This window comes from Vombatus ursinus, unplaced genomic scaffold (assembly GCF_900497805.2).
Source record: "Vombatus ursinus unplaced genomic scaffold, bare-nosed wombat genome assembly UNPS02014863.1, whole genome shotgun sequence".
Classification (NCBI taxonomy): Eukaryota; Metazoa; Chordata; class Mammalia; order Diprotodontia; family Vombatidae; genus Vombatus; species Vombatus ursinus.
In genome coordinates, this window is record NW_020954641.1 from 33,852,833 (window position 1) to 33,875,346 (window position 22,514).

The following is a 22,514-nucleotide window of genomic DNA, read 5'->3' on the forward strand; positions in this document are numbered from 1 at the left end:
CTTAAGTCTATCAAAGTTGGTAATAGCACAGTGTGGCTGTTACTGTGTACAGTGTTCCCCTGGTTCTGCTCACTTTAGTCATTTTACTCAGCATCAGTTTATGCAAGTCTTTGCAGATTTTCCTGAAATCCCACCTGCTCATCATTTCTTACAGAACAATAGTATTCTATTACATTCATATATTGTAACTCACACTCATTTATTAACCAGACACCAGCACTGGAGATAAAAAGGTGAAAAAAAAACAGTCTTAGCTTTTCCATTAAACCTGTTGAGTTCAGTCTTCTAATAGAAAAATAATACTAAGTCATTTTGACTATTATAAATACCCAAATTAACTGCAAAGGACCTATGAAGAAAGATGCTATCTGCATCCAGAGAAAGAACTGATATATAAGTATGTATAAAATGATTTTACATATATGTGTATGTGCATGTTTGTGTCTAATGGTAACCATCTCGAGGGGGAGGGGGAGGGAAGAAAAAGAAATTTACATGATAACTTTATTATATATTTAAAAGGAATAGCAAGTTGTACATAAAAGAGTTGCAGTTCCATGTGCAAGAATCTTTTTTTATTCTATGTTATAGAAATGCTTGTTTTATTTTATATATTAAATTAAAACTAAAAAAAGAAAAATAATACTTTGGGTTATTAGGGGGAATTTAAAAGGGATAAAGATAATGGAATGAAATTATTTCTGCTTTTTAAAAAGGGATCTCTGTGTCAGTCACATTGGTACAGTAACAATGATGATGTAGCATTTTAAGGTTTACAAAATGCCTTACAAACATTACCTCATTTTCACAACAGCCCTTGCATGTAGGTGCTATTATTATGTCTCCATTTTACATGTGATGAAACTGAGGCAGACAAGTGTTAAGTGACTTGACCAGGATCACATAGCTATTAAGTATTTGAGGACGGGTTTGGACTCAGATCCTTCTGAGTCCAAACCCATCCTCAGATACTTCTGACTCCAGGTCCAACAACCTAGCTTTCAGGAGAAGATCCCAGATTTGTTTTACATTTCCAGCATTCACCTAACAGCTGAGGCAGTAGATGCGGCGATTCAGAGTCAAAGGGCTGACCTGAGTTCAAATTCTGGCTTTGCTATTCATGACTAGGTTTCCATTTCTTTATCTGTAGAATGGAGTTAACACTAGATGATCTTTCCAACTCAAAATCTCTGGTCTTGTGATTTCTTTGCTATATAATCAAAATGTTTGTTTCTTGTCATGAATAGTGGTTAAATTGAGTACACATCCTAAAAACAAAGGGCTGCATCACATGACTTGGGGGGAGGAGGGGCTGCTGTGCTTTGACCATCAGCTTTATTAGAGTGCTACATTTTCCTTTAAAATTCTATCACCTTGACCTTTCAGAGAATTCTCTAACCTGGATCCTCTGTTTCCTCAAGTCTGATCCAGTCACAGCCTCCTTTGTAACCCTCTCTCAAAACATATTTTTCCTCATTTGACACTGCTGTAACTTTTGGCTACAGTAATGAAAACAAGGGTGGGTCCTTGGGTGGGGCATTAATCCCCACCCTTGTTATGCAGCCTTATTCTATCCATCTTTCTTTACACACTAAATCTTACCTCTAAAAACCATAAGCAACCAATAGGCAATGTCACCATGGCACAAGGAGGTTAAAGACTGGAAGAAAAAAAAAGTCCCACATGTAACTAAATATTTAAAACAATGACTTTTGTGGTAGCAAAGCCTAGCTGCAGAGTGGTGGGTATACATGGATTAGAAGCGACTGCACAGGACCAGGAGAACATCGTTACTGCGTTCAGTAACAGTAGTATTGTAAGTCTGATAACTGTGAAAGGCTTAGCTACTCTGATCAAGACAGTGATCTAAGACAGTTCCAAAGGACTCATGATGAAAAATGCTATCTACCTCCAGAAAAAGAACTGATGAACTCTGAGTGCAAATTGAAGCATACTTTTTTTACTTTCTTAATTTTACAATCTTGTGTGTGTTTTCCTTTGTAACATGGCTAATAAGGAAATATGTTTTGCATGACAGACAGGTATAATCAATATCAAATTGCTTGCCTTAAAGAGGGGAGACAGGCGGAAGGGAGGGTGAGAATTTAGAACTCAAAATTTTCAAAAATGTAATTGGGAAATATTTCATGAAATAAAAATTTATTTTTTGAAAAAAGTGCACAAGTTGTGGCATGTGAATATAGTGGAATATTACTGCCCCAGGAGAAATGACACATATGAGGAATTCAAAGATACATGGGAAGACTTGTGTGAATGGATGCAGAGTGATATATGCAGGATCAAGAAAAAAATTCTACAGAATGATTACAAGACCACGAATGAATGTTCTGTCAGACATGGTGCATATCTAATAAGCAGTCTTGACTCACAAAAAAGAAAGAATGAGATACATGTGTGGTATATTGGTGGCTGGATTTGGAATATGAGTGCTTAGGTTTGAATCACAGCTCTGCTAATTATTACTGTGTGACATCTCTCCTCGTTTGTAAAAATAGGGGCTTACATAAATGATCTCAAGTTTTCTTCCATTTCTGATCTTATGATTCTCCAAGAAGGAGAAGTAGCTGGGTGCAGAAAATGTGCTCTCAGACATGGTTAATGGGATCCTTGGTTTTTACTTATCTGTCTGTCTTGGTCACCAGAAAAAGGTTCACTGAGCAGGTAGGTGGGGGGTATATTCAGAAATTACAGTGGTGTTAGAATATAAGACTTTGAAAGAACTTTAATTTTTAAAAAAAGGCAACAGCCCTTTTCAAGTGGTCAGGGAATTGATATCACAGAAATTATTGTCATGTTTGGCCTGAGGTTGTTAATTTTGTTTCCAGGATGTTGGAGGGGGGGAAGGAAGGAGCTGTGCATTTTCTCATTCCTTGCCTTCCCATGTAGTTTGCTATCAGCCTGTCAAGCCAGTAACTGGAAACATTTACATAGAACATACAAAATTCCTCAAAGGACAAGGGAATTTAGGGAGTCAGGAATTACAAGCATGGGGGGCTTATTTCTAATGCCATGCAATCCGGAAATCATTTTTATAAATTGAGAATATAACTTCTAAGACTAACCTTCAAAATACTGTACACACATTAAGATACTGAGCTGTTGGATTCGTGCATTTATGCCAGATGCCAAATGTAGATATTCTGAGATGGAGAAGGGGAGGAGGAAGAAGAAGAGGCAAAATTGTTCATAAAAAAATCAATTGGACATCTACCATGTCTGCTGGGGAATACCAGAATGGGAAATAATGTTCACTGTCCATGGGATTTAGGGTCTACAGAAGGAAGGAGATACAGTATGTACACAAATGAGTATAATACAGGACTAGTGTGCAGTGGGGCAATGGAGAGAGGGGGGAGACTTAGCGATGGGGAGGGGGCCCTTTATGGAGGAGGTAGTTCCTAAACTGAGTATTGATGGAAGAGGCAGAAGGAAAAAGAGAATGGTGAGCCTTCTAACCAGCTGATCTCCCAGTAGTTACCAGGTTGGAAAGAAGAGACAGGGGCAAACTTACTCTCCAGAGTAAGGAGATTAGAGGGCTAAGATCAAAGCCTTCCTCATGGGTCCTCTGAGAGATTTGAGAGAAGTCCTCTTTGGGATAGATGTTCAAGAGGAAGAAGGACAAAAGGAATGTGGTAGGTGAAAAGAGACTGAGTGCTATTTTATTATTAAGAAGGTAGGCTAATGTGAAGAAATTGTGGTGGGATGCGTTTGGTTGAAGGTTTTATAGAGACAGTTACGGAAGTGATATTGCTATCACAGTATACTGTAGACCACTTGTACAGAAGGAGGAAATAGATGAGGTAGTTAAATGCAAGGTAGTTAGGGACGGGGAGAGCTTCAGCAGTTGGGGGGGTAATTGGAAAGGGCATTATGTAGAAAGTACCCGAGTTGTGTCTTGAAGGGAGGGATTCTGAGATGCAGCTAGGAAGGGCATGCATTTCTGTTGTGGGGAATGACCACGTGCAAAGTCATGGAGGTGGTAGGTGAAGTGCCATGGGAGGAGCAGCAAGAAAACCAGTATAGTGGTGGAGTTATGTATGATAAAGCTGGAAGAGACATTTGTGAAACAGATTAAAAACCCTGCATGGGAGCTTTATATAGTAATCGACATCTGCTGGAGCCCTTTCACTATCAAAAGCAAAGTAATCTAATTTCTTGATTTGCCCCAATGATAATTCCTTCCTGCAAAAGCTGGAGGAATCAATGAAGACAGTTTCTATTCTGGATCTGATTCTCATCAGTGAGGAGGAGCTGGTTATTGGCGTGTGCAAATCATGGGAATTTTATGGGGAAGGGACTTCTCTATCTTAGCATCCATAAGAGAGGAAATCTGGGTAGAAATTTGACACGTACTTGTAGATTCTGGGAGAGGGATATCAAACGGTTCAGTGATAGGCCTAACATTCTGGAGGAAAAGTCAGCCTAGAAGGAACACAGCATCAGAGATTTTTAGAGAGGCCATCGAATCCATGGCCCTCATTTTACAAATGAGGAAACTGAGACTTGGTGAGGTTGGGGTTTGCCTATGATCACATAGCTAGAAAATGTCATAGTAGCAGTTCAGCCTAGGTCCTCTGCTTCCAAATCTATGGCTCTTTCTACCGTGCCATGTTGTTTCTCCATTAGAGACAATATTATACTTACTATGTGCCAGATACTGTGCTGAGTGCTTTACAATTATTATCCCATTTGATCCTCTTGAAAAACCTGCAATGTAGGTCCTATTAATATTCACATTTTTAGAGGTGAAGAAACTGAGGCAGAATGGGTGTTGAGCATTAGTTTGTATTATCTCTATTTGTTCATTTGTCTCACCTGTTAATAGACTAGAAAGTTCATGAGGGTGAGGCTGTCTTAACTAAACTTTATATTTCCTCCAGCTCCTGGGGTAAGCTTTGCACATAGTAGATACTTAATAAATACTTGTTGAATTGAATTTAAGTGGACTACATTTCCTTTGCCATGCCTCACCTCAAGCACTGACTTCTAGAGGACGTTATTCTGTTTGATAAAGCACTTTTCAGGATTTGATACTGGATGCTAGAGCAGCTTCCAGCAGGAAGTGTAGAACAGTGAATGAGTGACATTCTTTTCAGCCTCTAATGCTACAATAACTCTTGTTTCCCTTCCTTTTTAGAGTGACCGTCTTCTTATTAAAGGGGGCAGAATAGTCAACGATGACCAGTCCTTTTATGCAGACATCTACATGGAAGATGGCCTAATAAAGTATGTATGCTGTTCTTTGTCTTCCTGCTTAAGCACTCACCTTGCTTGCTGATGCTTAGCATGTATCATTTGGTATTATAGTTGTGGATTTGTGGATGGGGCAGAGACACTGTAGCTAAAGGGTGGGGAGGGTTATATTTGCAAAGGAGAAGGGAGTACCCCTATCCTAGAGATCAAGAAGAGGGAAATTTCCTTCAAAACCCTTTGGTGTCTCATTTTTGTCATTGTGTGTGTGTGTGTGTGTGTGTGTGTGTAGGTGTGTATCCATCTTTAATTCTGAATCCTGAAATTTTATTCTGAATTCCAGTCCCACATTTCCATTTCCAACAGTCTCCTGGCCATTAAAACAATAGCCATCTTAAGCTCAACATGTCCAAAACTGAACTTATCTCTTCCAGCCTCCTCCTCTTCCTCTCCTTTCCATTCTCCCTGTTTTCATGAATTGTAACACTATCCTCCTGTAAACCCAAGTTTGTAATTTTGGGGTCATTCTTGACTCTTCCTTCTTTATTACCCTCTAAACTCAATCAGTTGCCAAGCTCTATTTTTCTGAAATTACTTAATATAAATTATGTATTCTTTTTTAAAATTAATTTAATTTAATATTATTTTTACTACAATTATTTATGGATTTTATCCTCCTACTAGATTATAAATGCCACATGGGTAGGAATATCTCTCTCATTTTCATATTTCCTCCAGCTGTGTATAATGTACACATTATATCCAATGGTTACGTAATAAATGTATGTTGAATGGAATTAAACTGGATTTAGGTTTCCCTGCCAAGTCATTCCTCACACATTGAATTTTTAGAGCGTATAGTCAAATTTTTTCCCATACAGGATAGGGTGCTGTGGTCCTTCATCCTTCTTGGCCTCTTTGCCACATTTGACATTGTTGACCACTCTCTTCTATGTGGATTTTTGTGACCTTGTTTTTTTTCCTGATTTTCCTGCCTGTCTAAATACTCCTTTCTCAGTTTCCTTTGTGTATCCCTATCCCACCATGTGTGAGTATATATACCAAGAGTCTATCCTGAGCACTCTTCTTATTTTAAAAAACTGATTTTATCAACTCACATGGGTTTAATTATTTCTACACAGGTGACTCACAGATTTATATATCTAGACCTAGTCTCTTCCCTGAATACCAAGCCTACACTGTCTATTGGACATTTTAAACTATATAACCCCGAAGTACCTCAAACTCAACATCTTTCCTACCAAACCCTCCACTTTACTTAACTTCCCCATTTCTTTCTTTTTTCTTTTCTTTTTTTTTTTTGTTTGAGGCAGTTGGAGTTAAGTGACTTGCCTAGGGTTACACAGGTAGTGAGTGTTATGTTGTCTGAGGCCATATTTGAACCCAGGTCCTCCTGACTCCAGGGCTGGTGCTCTATCCACTATGCCACCTAACTGCCCCGTATTCCCCATTTCTTTCAAGGGCATCATCATTACTCTACTTTTCCACATTCGTAACCTCAGCATTATTCTCAATTCCTCATTCTCCCTTCAGTACCTCTCTCCTTGATTAGTGTAGTAATCTTCTAATTGGCTTCCTTATTTCCATTCTCTCTTCTGTAACCATCCTTCACCCACCGTTCACCATTTTCCTAAGGTACAAATTTTAGCTTATTCCCTAGCTTAGAAAGCTTCATTGAAAGAGGAGGCTAGATGGCACAGTGGATAGAGCACTGGGCTTACAGTCAGAAAGGCCTGAGTTCAAATTTTACCTCAGACACTGGCTGTGAGCTGACTAGTCTCCTAACCTCTGCTTGCCTCAGTTTCCTCAGCTGTAAAATGGGTTAATAATAGTACCCATCATTTGGGGTTGTTGTGAGGATTAAATGAGATAGTATTTGTAAAGTACCTAACACAGTAGCTGGTGTATAGTAAGTAGTTGTTTCCTCCCTTCTTCTCTCCCTCCATTGGCCTCCCATTGCCTTTAAGATTGGAAACAGATTCTTTAGCTTGGCATTCAAAGTCCTTCATATTTTGTCTTTCCCCAGCCAACTAAGCAAAGTGATAATGAGGGTATTCCAGAATATAAATGCAAAGACAACATTAAACAGGAGAAAAATGGCAAAGATCTGTAAAAAAAAATTTTTATGACAAATATATATATGAGTAAAACTTAGTAGTTAATATGTACATACATACATATATATAATGCATATATATGTATGTATTAATTGTTAAGAATAGTAGAACTACCATTCCCAAACTCTTAACGTCACAGTCCCAGATGTGTTGATAGAAAAGGCAGAAATAGTGCTAACAAAGAATAAAAAGGGGAAAAGTGACTGGATTAGATACAATGTGGATATATTGAGGCATTGGTTCATAAGGTATCTAAAGGAGAGGAAGATACCAAATAAATAGAAAAAATCCTGGACCTTATCAATACCTTCCCAAAAAATATCCAAGAAAATACTATTAGTCATCCACCTTTATACCTGTTATCTAAGGTATGTTTGATGAGGGTTTTGGTAGGGAACAGATGGGTTCTATAAGCAATAGTTCTTGCTGGACCATACCTTGGCCATCGCACAATTGATTGAAAACTGTAGAGAATACAAGATTTAAATATTATTAATCAGTAATATATAAATGATTGGGTTTGGTAGGACAAAATACCACCTTATGGGCTCTCTTCCAGCAAAGTGTCTCCTCTCCATACGTAACAGTCATCTATGGTTTCTTAAAAGATCTAACAGAAGAGATAACCTTGTTCCACAACTCTGATTGTAATAATTAGTAGAGTCACAAAACTGGGAGCTGTAAATTCATCAGATATGGCTGTCTCTGTGTACAGCCCTTGAGCTAAGAACTGTTTTTATGCTTTTAGATATAATAAAACTTTATTTGAAAATATAAATAAAATAAATAAATAAATATAAAAACCATTCTTGGCACTTAGACCTTACAAAAATAGGCAGGTGGATTTGGCCTGCCCTGTGAGATTCTTTATGGATGATATTATACTAGTCGCATATAGCCCCAGAACGTTGCAGAACTTCCTGGATGAGTTTCATAATCACACAAAAAAGTTTTGCCTAACCATCCAAATAGGAAAAACTAAGTGGATGAAGAAGCCAGTTTGCCAGATTGTGGCGTGCAGCTGGGGTTGGGTGACTTCTGGTATGTACATCTGGGATTTTGTACAAATGGACCCTGAGTTGGACTCAGAATTAAACAGGAGGGGAATTTATACTTGCTTGGAGCTTCTCCAACAGGGGGAAACACAGACACATACACAAAGCCTAATCACTAAATAAAAGGTAAGAGTTGTTAGATTTCATAGAATCATAATATTTAGAGCTTGAAAGGACCTGAGAAGTCATGAAGGCCAGCCTTCTCATTTTTCAGATGAGGAAACAGAGGCCCAGAGAGTGATGTGCTTGGGATTACACAGCTAGTAAGTGTTGGAGACAGGATTTGAACCTAGGTCTTCTTAACTCCAAGTCCGTTGCTATCTCTACTCCACTATTGGTTTTTTCAGAAGAAGGAGAGCTCTCTGTGGGTAGAACAGTGGAAAAGCTTCAGAGAGGAGGTAGAATTTGAGCTGGACCTTGACAAATTGGTAATGTTATGACTGATGCAATGAGGTGGAGGACAATGATGTTCGTGGCAAGAGCATTAGGAGATAATTATTCATTTAACAGAATGACTCATCCTGAGATTTTTTGATAGAGTAGTCCACTCTCCAAATGTGACCTAGCCATTATTTGATGAAGTCGGAAATTATTTCACTGATGCATAGCCCATTAGGAATAAAATGAGGTTTGCCCATCCTCAGTAGAAAGAAGTATGCTTATCGTATCATCTATGGGGCCAGACATCTACTATGTCAGCAAACTGTGTCCAAGGTGCCCCCACCTGCTGTGACTGCTGCCCCTTTCTAGCCTTCCTGGTTTTAGTTTCCTTAGCTTTCAAGCAGATCAGGTGTCGGGGGAGTCTAGTTACTGTGAGCTGTGAGCTGAGGTAAAGGGAAAGTCACATTTATAAGAAATATGGAGGAAGATCCACAGGAGCACAGTTTAGAGCAGAAAGGGACCACTGAGGCCATCTAGTTCAACCCTTTCATTTTACAATAAAAGGTACTGAGGATCAGAGAGGGCACACAGGTGTCCTCCAACTGCAAACCCAACACTGTCCATGGTTAAAAAATCAGCCTCAAAATGGCTGCCTTATGACTATTTTGAGATTTTTTTTTTCTATAGGGCCTAACCCTTTAATATAGGTACAGCATATGCTATGGTTATGGGCTTATTATGAGGACCAGGCTGACAAATTCCCATCTTTTCAGCTGTAGAAATATTCCAAGCCTCTTCTGAAAGATATCCTTAGGAAACTGAGCAATGTTTTTGGGAGAGGATGGGAACTGATGCCTTCGAAGTTTGCCATTTCTGAAAGATTTTATATATCTGTGAACTTAAGACAGTTCGCTTAAACCTTTCCACAGTGAGGGAAAGAGAGATTTTGTGTGTGACTGTGAACTTAAGAAAATTTGTCTACAGCTTCCCACAGAGCACTCAGGCTTTGCGACATTGCCTTTAGAACATCATGTTTGCCCCAATCCCATTTTATCAGAGAAGAAAACATGTTTAGGGGCCTCATATCTCATATGGTCAAGGGAAGGCTGTTTTTCTTCTGCACAAAGGCCAGAGTTAGATGTAATGGGTTCAGATTGCTATGTAAGGGAGTTTAGGTTAGCTATAGAGAAGACTTGGTAACAAGGGATGGCTTCAAATACTGGAATCGATTACAGAGGGAAATGGTAAAATGCTTCTTATGAACTGGATTCTCATTGGTCCAGGATGAGCCTTGTGCTATTGAAAAGCAGAAGATTAAGAGCTAAATTACTTTCAAGACATCCTGATGCAACTTTTTTTTGGACTTAGACACTTTTACAGGAGTTACACCAGCCGAATAATGCTATAAGTGATATATTTTTATTATGAGAATACCAGTTAAAAAAAAAAAAGCAACCACCACCAGTAGAATCATTTCTTTTGGAACAAGTTGGAAGTAGTTAAATCTTTTTTGTGTTTAGAAAAATCAGTCCTGAAATCTAAGAGCAGCACAGAACTCATTTCTTCAGATCAGTGGAATGAACGATCATTAATTGGCCAGTGAATGTTTATGCAACATCTGTGTGCAAGGCTCTGTACTAGTCCCTGATACCAGTCCCACTGAGAAGATGACGTTGTAGTTAGAGAGGGAAAGTGTTACATAGATGAAAAGATGATTAGCAGTATTGAGCATTGTATGTATGATAAAAGTTACTGAAATGGTACAGACAATAAGTACCATAGGAGTTCGCAGAAGAGGTCAGTATGGATAAGAGGATGGGAAAGGAAGGCTTCATGGAAGACATAGGACTCGGGCCAGGCCTTTGGGAATAGATACGATTTATGTAGATGGAGAGGGAGAGCACGTTATGCCAGTCTTTACGCTTTCCTTAACTGACAAAAGAGATGAAAAGTTGGCGAAGTCCTCAGAATCCAGATTCTGTAGCCAAGCGGTTGGTTCCTAATGAACCTGAGTAGAGTGGGCAAAGGGGGGAAAGCCAGTGGAGCCCTTGGGTATTTGAGTTGAGATGAAGTTAAAATGAGGAGGAGTTATTTTTTCATTGTTTGGAATAGCGTAGCATTTCTGGAATAGCTGAGTGCTGCAACATAGACTGTCAGGGACATTCAGGTGTATGTGTGTGTGTGTGTTTGTGTGCATGTGTGTGTGTATACATACACATACATACATACACATATATTTGTATATGTATATGTATGTATGTGTATATATATTTATGTATGAAATATAAAAGAACTTGGAGTTTGGCAGACTCAGATGTAAACATTTTACTGCCCCAAGAGAGAATCTTTCCTGGCCATATGGTTAGTCTGCTTCGGACTGTGAACAAAAACTCGCATTTAGCAGCCTTCCTCCAGGGCAGGGGTTCTTAACGTTTTTGTGATGTGGAACCCTCTGGCATCCTAGTGAATGAAGCCTTCAGACCCCTTCTCAGAATGTTTTACACATATAAAATAAAATACATGTGATCATAAATGGAACCAATTGTATTGAAATAGTTATCCAAATACATATATTATATTGAAATATTATTGAACTACTGGATTATGAATTATTAAAAATTATATTGAAATAGAATTGATTCCCTTTGTAACATAATTTATAATATGTAATATTTAAACATGTATATATTAAAACTAGGTCCAGTATAATTGAAATAGTTATCAAAACACATACACATATGCATTTTGAAATACACCTATAAATGTATTTTGATAACTATTTCTATATAAGGTAGTGAGGTGGCATAGTAGATAGAGTCCTGGTCCTGAATCAGGAAGACCTTAGTTCAAATTCGATTTCAAATACTTACTAGCTATGTGACCCTAGTGCAAGTCACTTAAACAGGTTTGCCTCAGTTTCCTCATCTGAAAAATGAGCTGGAGAAGGAAATGGCAAACCACTCCATTATCCTTGCCAAGAAACCCCCCATGGGGTCATGAACAACTGAATAACAGCATTTCTATATAATTGGTTCCCTTTATTAAAATAGATGATTTGTAATTTATAATAGATAATTTATAATTTATGAGATATTAAAACACATATGTTATAGTATATTGTATGTATATGTATAATACATTAAAATTTAATGATATATTAAATACGATATATTAAAAACTAGGTTCCTGGACCTCCGATTAAAAACTCTTGCTCTAGAGTAGCAGTTCTCAAATTTTTTGGTCTCAGGATCTCCTTACACTCTTAAAAATTATTGAACCCTGTCCCCCAGAGCTTTTGTATGTTATATCTATTGATATTTACCATATTGGAAATTAACATGTCTCAGTATTATTATGAAAGTTGTTTTGTCCTCACAGACCCCTGAAAGAATTTTGGGGACCGTTAGAGACCTATCAACCACACTTTCAGGAACACTTCTCTAGGGCATAGAGTGTCTTCCAAGCTATAACTGAAGAATTGATGTGCATGCTAATCTTAGGAATTGAAGCATTACCTGGGAGTAGAATTAATGTTAGCAGGTTTATATGTGCATTACAGGTGAATAATATATATAAAATCACGTGTGCATTGTGAATTCAATTCACCAAGCATTCTCTAAAATTAAGTTTTATTTTTTCCATTAATGAAAATCTGCTTTCTTTCTCTTCTACCTCTGCCCCCTTCCTGCCTATAGAAAAAGACAGGAAAAAAAAAAACCTGTGTAACAAATATGTAGTCAAGGAAATCAAATTCACCAAATTCCCAATTTGGTCACATGCAAGAATAGAGGTCTACCACCTCTGTCAGGAGTTGGGCAGCAGGTTTCATTGCCTTTGGAATCGTGTTGGGTCATTGTGATCACCAAACATTTATTAAGCTCTTGTTAGGTGCCAGATACTCTTCTGGCTAATGAGAATGTAAAGATAAAAGTGATACAGTCTCTGCTCCTTCAGATTTTAATGTGATATTGGATTACGTCCATTGTAAATGTTCTCACGGTTTTATGGTACCTTCTAGGTTGGTTCAGGAAAGAGAGCATTGATTTGGGAAATAGCACATGTGTTCCTTCTGTGCTGGTGGTGTGACCTAAGGGAAGTCACCTGAATGCTCTGTGCCTCCATTTTTACCTCTCTGTATTGGGATGAATACTATTGGCCTTTTCACCTCTCTCCTTCCTCCTTCCTCAGTGGAATATTGGGATTCTACATGAGTGATGCAATAGATCTGGAAAACAGATGGTCAGTGAACAGTCAGGCAGAACACATTTATTAAGCACCAACTGTGTACCAGGCACAGTACCAAGCACAGGGCCATAACCATCCTAAGTGCTTAGTACCTGCTAGGATGCTGATTTAACAGAAAAAGCTGATGCTGGAGAAACCCCAATTTCACTTTCTGCCAGCTCTTCTACCCCGAGTGTGTTCTTCTGGCTTAGGACAACTGATAAGGTGGCAGGGAAGGGAGGGACTGAAAAACGAGGCAAGAGTGACTCAGCTGACTCCAGCTTCAAACTCCTTATTGTTCCCCTTTAACCAGGATGAACTAATTTCTAGGGTAGAAGAGCCCCTATTCTTTAATTAAATCTGTATTCTTAAAAAAAAAGCATTCCCCTCTAATTTTTCATTTTCATTTATTCTACTTAAGATCCCCAAACACTGTTATCTCTATAGTCTTAAGGCCCCAAATAAAAATACCAAATATGGCAAAAATAAAAATAGCAAAAATAGCAAATCCACAAAATAACTGAAAGATATGTATCTGATTCCCCTCTGTTGAGGGAAAAAAACCCCACATTCTTTTGGTTCAACAAATATTTGTTAAGTGTTTGTTGAGGTGTGCCAAGCTCTGTGCTCTGTACCTTGGAGGAGAGATACAAAGGTTAGTCGAGATAAGATCTGTCTTCAATTATGGTTCATGAAATAGTGAGCTCATTGGTTAGGCCACCCCCCTCCAAGAATGCCAATCACAACCCCTGTGTAGCTTCTCATACTGGATTCTTGGCTATGTGTAGACTCATAGATCTCCTGTAGACAATCTACTCCATGTGCTGGAGGTCTCGGATCCTGTCACAGGCTTGCACATCTGTAGCTGAAAGAACCCTGGAGGTCTTTGCATTCCTTATCCCCCAGCTGGTACTTGAACCTACTTGACTTGAAGTCTCCTTGACTTCTAGTCCATTGCTTTATCCACTGTACTGTACTGCCTCAATGAGGTCTTCCTCTAAGTCTAAATATATCACATGTACCAAGGAGATCAAAGAGAAAGGAAAAGCACCTATATGTGCAAAAAATATTTATAGCAGCTGTTGTTGTGGTGGGAAAGAAATGGAAACTGAGAAGGTTTCTGTCAATTGGAAAATGGCTGGACATGTGGTATGTGATTGTGATGGCATGATGAGCAGGACGGTTTCAGAAAAACCAGGGAAGACTTCCATGAACTGATACAAAACAAAGTGAGCAGAACCAGGAGAACATTGCACACAGCATCAGCAATATTGTAATGGGGATTAACTGTGAAAGACTCAGAATATAATGGTCCACCACAACTCCAAATGACTCATTATGGAAAATGCTATCCACCTCCAGGGAGAGAACTGATCATCTCAGATTGCTGATTGAAGCATAATTTTTCCCTTTTATTTTCCTTCCTTTTTTTTTTATAAGGGGTGGGGGAACCTGGCTAATGGGGAAATCTGTTTTGAGTGACTTTGTATGTAATAATGGGTATTGTATTTCTAGCCTATTCAGTGAGTGGAGGGAGGGAGAGAACTTCGAAATGGAAATAAAGATAAAAACCTAAAACATTTTCTGGGGATCAATTTGACAATTGAGATGTCCCTTGATATCTTCGTACGCTTGGGAGCTTTGACATGTTCGTAGATTGTAAGGTAGTTTTCAAGGACACTATCATTTTTTAAGCACCCAGCTTAATATATTTAATATATATTTAATTTGTTTGCATTGATGGTACATTGCCATGTTAACCTGTGAGCTGCTTGGAAGGGAAGCTTTGACAAATAATCAGCTAGCATTTATTAAGCGGTCCTGGGTTCAAATACTGCTTCTGATAATTGGTTAACCTTGTGACCTCATTCAAATCTCTTGAACTCAGTGGGCCTCAGTTTCCTTATCTCTAAAATGAGTTGGGTGGCTCTGGGGTCTTTTCAGATTTCCTTCTGTGTTTCTATGCTTTTGTGTGCTAGGCACTGCAGTAGGCACAGCAGATACAAAGATAAAAATGCAATTTCCTGCTCTCATGGAGTTTGCATTCCACTGAGGGGGCCAGCGTGCACATAAATAAGTATATACAAGCTATATGCAAAGTAAATATGAGTCATTTTTTAGGGAGATGGCACTAGATGGTGCTGGAATCAGGGAAGATCTCATGTCAAAGGTGTCACTTGAATTGAACTTTGGATGAAACTAGGGGCTCTGAGTCATAGCAGTTAGGAGGGAACGCTCTTCATCCATGGAGGAGAGAAGTTAATTTGATGAAATCCTTTGTGCTGTTAAGGCAGGTCCTTTGGGCTTTCTTCTGAATGTTGTCACTATCTTTGTCACTGTCTCTTCAGGCAAATTGGAGACAATCTGATTGTACCAGGAGGAGTGAAGACCATTGAAGCTCATGGGAAGATGGTAATCCCCGGAGGCATAGATGTTCATACTCACTTCCAGATGCCGTACAAGGGAATGACCACAGTAGATGACTTCTTCCAAGGGACTAAAGCCGCCTTAGCTGGTGGGACCACCATGATCAGTAAGTTGAGTCTGCTGTATTTGTTCAATCCTTTTTCCCGAAAAGTCAGTGGTTGATTAGTCAGTCCATGTGATAATCAAGAGTTGTTTTCTGGGCAAGTCACATGCTTCCCCCATCTTTAATTCTTAAGATCTTACTAGTTGAATTGACCTGGGAGGTGAGTGAGACTATATTACATATAGAATTTGTTGTCCATTTCTACATGGAACAGATCCATGGTGCAGATGAGTGGAAAATGGAGAGATGGTTCTCTGTCCACTTGTCTTAGCATAAGAGGCATTGGAAGATCTGGGTCCTGAGATGGGGCAGAGGACAATTTTCTGGGCTAACCTGTCAGAAGATAGTTCCCAAGGAGAGGTAGATAGAAAGAAGAGAGACCACTTCAGCCTATCAGAGCAGCATAGTTGAATCTAGGAATGGGGTATGCAGAGAAAGAGTGATAGAGAAGTAGCCTGAAAATGAACAGATCCTTGGAATTTGCAGGTCTTGGTAAAGAGAGGATTAAAATTATGTTATCTGGTATTGCAGAATACTTGGACAGCCTCTTGTCTTTAAGGTTAGCAGGGACTCTGGTGGTATCTTTTCTTCCTTCCCTTTTTCTCTCCTTGCCTTTTCTTCCTTTTCTCCCTTCCTCCCTCCCTTCTTTTCTTGCTCCTTCCCTCCTTTCTTTCCTTTGTCTATCCATTCCTCCCTTCCTCTTTCCCTCCCTCCCTAGCTTTGCCTATTCTCAAGAGTCTTATCCTGCTGATGAAAGGTATCCCAGAAGGGTCTAGCTTTTCTTTTCCTCTTTGCTGATTGGAAGAAGAGAACCTTCTTCCTCCCTCTCATCTCCCCCTCCGCAGGATTGCATCAGTTTTACCAGATGCAATTAGAGGTTGCCTGAGCAAAGAGACTCAGGTTTTTTCCCCAGCCAGGAGGAGGGGCCTGATCTTTACCAGCTGATTTCTCAGCAGCTGCCTTGCCCATAAGAGCCCCTGGTTTGGTGCCAAACATTATTAAGTAGTGGTTCAGTGCATTTCCTTTCTGATAAGTGCACTTTGGCTGAATTTGATAGAGTGAATAGTCTTGGGATTATGCTTTCTGCTACCTGGATGAGGGGTGTGGGGATAGAGAAAAGCAGGACTAGTTGGCTTCCTCTGTCCAAGCACCATTAATCTCCTCTGAGGGAGAGGGGATGGGGAAAGGTTTCAGGGGGACCAAAAGTCAAGACAGCAAGGCTGGATATGGCCCATATTGAAAGGAGTGACCTGACTTCATTGTCCCACAGACCTAGGGCCTGGAGCAGTCTGACTGGGCCTCAAAGAAATTATACCATCAGCAAAATTATTAATTAGATGTAGGATCAGTGTTGCTCTTAAATTTTATCTACTAATTCAGTAAGAAAGCAAAGTCAGGAGAGTATTTGCATAGATCTAGAGATAGAAGGAAGTTTAGAGGTCATCTCGTTCAATCTGCTCATTTTACCCGTGGAGAAAATTATGCTCAGAAAAATAAGTGACTTTCTCAGGGTTACACAGGGAGCAAATGATGGCAGTTGTGGAGGAAGGCCCCTGCTTTCATAGGGTTTATAGTTTAGAGAGACTTGGATCTTATGTGATCTCACGGACTTGAATTTGGCACTTAGAGGAAGTCGAGGCCAGTTGCTAGGTATGTTTTATTAAAGAAATTTTTAAATTTTATTAAAAGAAATTATTAAAGAAATTTTATTAAAGAAATTTCAGTCTTAGGTTTTGAGTGGTCCATTGTCCTAACCATGGAACCACAACTGGGATACAGTTTGGTTGGGCTAGTAAAAGCCCTGAAGGTGGCAGAGGTAACTGTGGTGTTAAGTAGAAAGAATGTTGGATCTGGGAGTCAGGAAGACTTGGGTTCAAATCTGGCCTCAGACACATAGTAGCCGTGTGACCCTGGGCAAGTCACTTAACCTCTGTTTGTCTTAGTTTCCTCATCTGTAAATGAGGGAATGAACTAGATGACCTAGTTCTTCCAGCTCTAATTTGATGGGACTAGAATGTATTTGCAAGTCACTAGTGTCCAGAGGCAAGGTCAAGGTCAAGAATAGGCTGCTTCAGACCTTCTCTCTTTTTTACATGTCCAGTCGACCACGTGGTCCCTGACCCAGAATCCAGCCTGACTGAAGCCTATGAGAAGTGGCGGGAGTGGGCGGACGGGAAGACCTGCTGTGACTACTCCTTGCATGTGGACATCACTCATTGGAATGACAGCGTCAAGCAAGAAGTCCAGAGCCTTATCAAGGACAAAGGTGAGCAAAGCAGCTTCCTTTTCCCCAGGGACCCTTTCCCCTTTGGCGCCTTACAGGGCAACTGTTTTCCATGGGCCCCATTTCTTAACTTTTCCCTTTCCTGAGATGGGATTTCCAAGGGAAAGAGGGAGCAGGGAAGCTTGGGAGATTCTGAGGCCTTGCTAGTGGGAGGGCAGAATCTGGGCCATGCCTCCCCTCAAGGTGCGGGTGGCACGAGGTGGGGTCTTTTGCTTCAGACTTTGGGTTAGGGGGCATAAGCAAAGGTCTTCTCTCCTTTTCTGAAGCATTCCAGCACAAGTTTCCCTTCAAAGAGAGTGGATGAATCTGGGTGTCTATGGAAGGACCTTTGTTCTTTAAGGCCTTCTGTTACTATCTCCATCAGCAGATATCGATTGCGTGCCCAGTGTGTGTGCTCAGCATTAGATAAGGGAAGACTTGGTCAGTGCACTCAAGGTATTTGCCGACAGTGTGCAAATACTTGGGAAGCGAAACAATACAAGACAAATATGTGGTGTATTAAAAGGAACTATGTGATGAATTGTCCATTGAAGGATGTAAACAGAGATCTGGGAGGGTAGAGAAGGAAAGATAATGAGTTGGCGAGGCCTTGTGAAGAGAGACTTTCCATTGTACACTGAAATGTTCATGTGTGTTAGTTATTGCTAAGTTCATGATAAAAAAATGAAGTTTAATTTTGAAAAAAAGACTTTCTCTTCTATTCTTTCCTGATACTCTGCTCTCCCACCCCTCCTTTTTGGGAGTAGGACTTCCCCTTCTGAGACAGTAATAACTCCTTTCTTCCCTCTTTTTTTTTTTTTTTTTGAGGCAATCAGGGTTAAGTGACTTGCCCAGGGTCACACAGGTAGTGAGTATCATGTGTCTGAGGACAGACTTGAACTCAGGTCCTCCTGACTCCAAGGCTGTTGCTTTATTCACTATACCACCTAGTTGCTTCTGTGCTAAGTACTGAGGATGCAAAAAAGTTGAAAACAGTCCAGTACCTCCAAAGAATGTGTATTCTCACGGGAGAGACAGTATGCAGACAGCTATGTACAGACAAGTCTTATACAAGGTAAATTGTGGATAATCCTTGGAGGGAAGGCAGTGGTATTAAGGGGATCAAGAATGGCTTCTTTCCTAAGGTGGTGTTTTATGTTTGAAGAAAGTCAGGGAAACCAGGAGATAGAGACATCTAGGAATGGGGAGCAGTCATTGAAAATGCACAGATGGAGTATCTTGTGCAAGGAGACTAGTGTTCCTGGCTTGTGAATGAGATGAAGGAGAGTAAGGTAGAAGAAGACTGGAAAGGCAGGAGGGGCCCACTTTATGAAGGGCTTTAAAAGCCATAGGATCATCTGTTTGATATGGGAGGTAATGGGGAGCCAACTAGAGTTTATTGGAAAAGAGGATCATGACATGGTTAGACCTGAGCTTTGAAGGCTGAGTCGGGGAGAATGGTTTGGAGTGGGTAGAGGACTTGAGGCAGGGAGACCAGCGAGAGGGCTGGTGCAGTAATTGAGGAGGGAGATGGTGAGGGCCTGCACCAGGACAGAGGCATTCTCAGAAGAGAGAATGTATAAGGAAAGTGCCTGTAAGTGATGTTCTGAAGATAGAATCGTCTTGACCGCATATTGCATATGGGGGTTTAGACAGTGAGGAGTCAAGGATGATACTTTGGTTTCAAGCTTGGGTCACTAGAAATGATGCCCTTGACAGTAATAGGGAAGTTAGGAAAGGTGGGGTGTTTAGGGGGAAAGATAATGAATTCAGTGTTGGATTGCTGAGTTTAAGATGTCTTCAGGACATTTAGTTCAAGATGTCCAATAGGCAGTTGCAAGTGCAAGAATGGAGATATTAGGAGAGAGAGGTCAGGGCTGGGTAAGTGGTTCTGAGAGACTGAGAAGGAGCCAGACAGGTAGGAGGAGAAGAGAGGAGAAGCTGGTGTCATGAAAACCTAGGGAGAAGAGTGTGAGTAACATCTGTGGCTGCAGAGGTCTGGAAGGTGGAAGAAGGGGGGTGGTGGTAAAAAAAAAGGTCATTAGATTTGACAATTAAGAGATCAATGGGGACAGCTAAGTGGCACAGTGGATAGAGCTCTGACCTTGAAGTCAGGAGGACCTGAGTTCAAATCTGGCTTCAGCCACTAGGCACTTACTAGCTGTGTGACCCTGGATAAGTCACTTAACCCTGATTGCCTCACCAAAAAGCAAAAAAAAAAAAAAAAAAGAGAGAGAGAGAGAGAGATTATTGGTAACTTTGAAGAGAGCAGATTTGGTTGAGTGATGAGCTTAGAATACAGACAGCACAGGGTCTAACATCAAATGAGAGGAAAGAAAGTAGAGGCATTATTGTAGATTCTTTCTCAAGGACTTTAGCCATGAAAGGGAGGAAAGATTCAGGACAGTAGCAAAGGGGATGGACAGATCAAGTGAGGGTTTTTAAGAAGGTGTGGAGAGGATAAGTGATTTCCCCCTAGGCACTCTCTTCTCTTCCATGACACTTCTTCTATAATACCGTCTTCATATATAACAGGAGATGGAATTGCCCTAGGAAGAGATGCCCTGCATCCCTTACCCCCACAGCCTTTGGTGACAACACGTGAATCTCAGAGATAACCCTCAGCTCCCTAAGCATGAAGCCTGTGGATTGAGGATTAGGGCAAAGAGGTTTTTCTTAATGGAAAATGATATTGTTTAGTTCACAGCCTTTCTCCAGTGGGGAACAAGCAGCTAGGCTTTCTGAGGTCCCTTCCTGCTCTGGATGAGTGAACTTATGGTCCTGAGACACACATATGAGAAGTTGTTCATGGCTCAGTATCACCCTGGAAGGATGTTTCTAGTGGAGTGCTCCAGTAATTTGTGCTAGGTCTCTTGTGTTTTTTGATAATTTTAATGAATTCCTTGGACAAAAACATAGTTGGCACGCTTATCGAATGTGCAGATGACACGAAGCTAGGAGGGATAGACAAGTCATTGGATGACAGTGGCAAGCCAAAAGATGACAACATTGGGCTGGACTCGGTGGTCCTTCCCAGCTTAGATTTTGCAAGACTGTGATCAGTATTGTCTGTTCTTTAGAAAACAAGATAAATGTTTTCCTTCCTGCCATTTGTGAATTGAAAATTAGTATTTTCTCGTGGCTATTGGATTTCATGTTATAGACGTGAGGGGTCTTTGCATATTGTGTGAAAGTATGGGAATCCTCACAATACTATATCTTATTGGTGTTTGACAAAAGTCAAAAGGCATCAAAAGAAAGGAGAGTCATCAGCCTGGTACATTGGAAAGAGTGCTAGGTTTGGAGTCCAAGGATGTGGGTTCAAATCTTGAGTCTGCTGCTTCCTACGTGTGACCTTGGAGATGTCGTTTTAATTTTTCTTGGCCTCAGTTTGTTTCGTGCAAACGAAGGATTTGGACTAGATGGCATCTGAGGTCTCTTTCACCTCTAAATCTGTGATTCCATGATCTTGTTCACTCATTCATTTATTTAATTTTTTAAAAACCTTCTTGTATTCGTTTGGCAAACTTGTATCTAGTGCCTGCTTGTGCAGAGCACTGTGCTAAGTGTGAGAGAGATTGCTGCACTCATTGGGCATGCAGACCAAGACACTTGGATAACTGTAATGAACAGAGCTGTAGTAGAGAATTTAATGCAATTAATAAGGTGCTATGAGAGTGTTAGGAAGGTCATTTGACAGGAAGATCAAGGAGACCTTTCAGGTAGGGTAAGAATTCAGTAGTTAAATTGGGCAGCTAGGTGGCACAATGGATAGCGCGCCGGGCCTGGGGTCAGGAAGATGAGTCTTCCTGAGTTTGAATCTGGTCTCAGACACATACTGGCAGTGTGACCCTGGGCAAGTCACTTCACCCTGTTTGCCTCAGTTTCTTTAGCTGTAAAATGAGCTGGAGAAGGGAATGGCAAACCACTCCAGTATCTTTGTCAAGAAAACCCCAAATGGGGTCACGAAGAGTCGGACACAACTGGACAGATCAGGTGGAGAGAGCAGCCAAAGCAAAGATGTGGAGGAAAGTTATATTAGAATGTAGGAAAGATGAGATAGGACTGGATTATGGAGGGTCTTGAACGTGAGGCAAAGGAGTTTGGACTTGACTTAGGCACTTAGGGAGCCATTGCCGGGTTTTGAGCAGTGGAGTCGTGGGATCAGAACTGCGCCTAAGTGAAATCATTCTGGGAGCAGTGTGAAGGATCTATTGCAAGGGGGGGAGGGGAACTGGAGTTGGGAAGACCTGCTGGAGGCTTTTGTGATATAGCTCAGGCAGATGTCAGTAAAAGCTTGGAGTGAATCGAGTCATGGGTTCTTAGATGTGGAGGTAGAAGGATCTCAGGTCACTGAGTCCCTCATTTGGCACAAGAAAACCGAATCCCAGAGAAGCTAATTGACTTGCCCAAGGTTATACAGGTAGCAAATATCAGAGGCAGGATTTGAACCCAGGTCCTGCATCTCCAGAGCCTGTGCCTTTTAGAGAGACTGTGGAAGATATGGGTTACATTTACCTCTCTCTTGTTTCTCTCCTGTCCCCAACCCCTGCATTTTTTTTTTTTTTACACAGGCGTCAACTCCTTCATGGTTTACATGGCTTACAAGGATTTGTATCAGGTCTCCAACACAGAGGTAACAATGACTTGGCCATCTGGTTTGGGAGTGCCTGGGTGGGGCTGGTTTCTCCGGGCCTCAGCTTCTTTGGCGG

General features: G+C 40.5%; 1 protein-coding gene across 2 annotated transcripts in view; it reads left to right on the forward strand.

Moving 5' to 3' along the window:
* DPYSL3 (dihydropyrimidinase like 3) overlaps positions 1-22,514 on the forward strand; it is a 141,108-nt gene that overhangs the window by 85,517 nt on the left and 33,077 nt on the right. For both annotated transcript variants that reach the window (XM_027841726.1, XM_027841727.1), the window contains exons 2-5: positions 5,159-5,247; positions 15,358-15,542; positions 17,641-17,805; positions 22,377-22,438. In XM_027841726.1, coding sequence (XP_027697527.1) covers positions 5,159-5,247; positions 15,358-15,542; positions 17,641-17,805; positions 22,377-22,438 — 501 coding nt within the window. The remainder of the gene's footprint in view (positions 1-5,158; positions 5,248-15,357; positions 15,543-17,640; positions 17,806-22,376; positions 22,439-22,514) is intronic.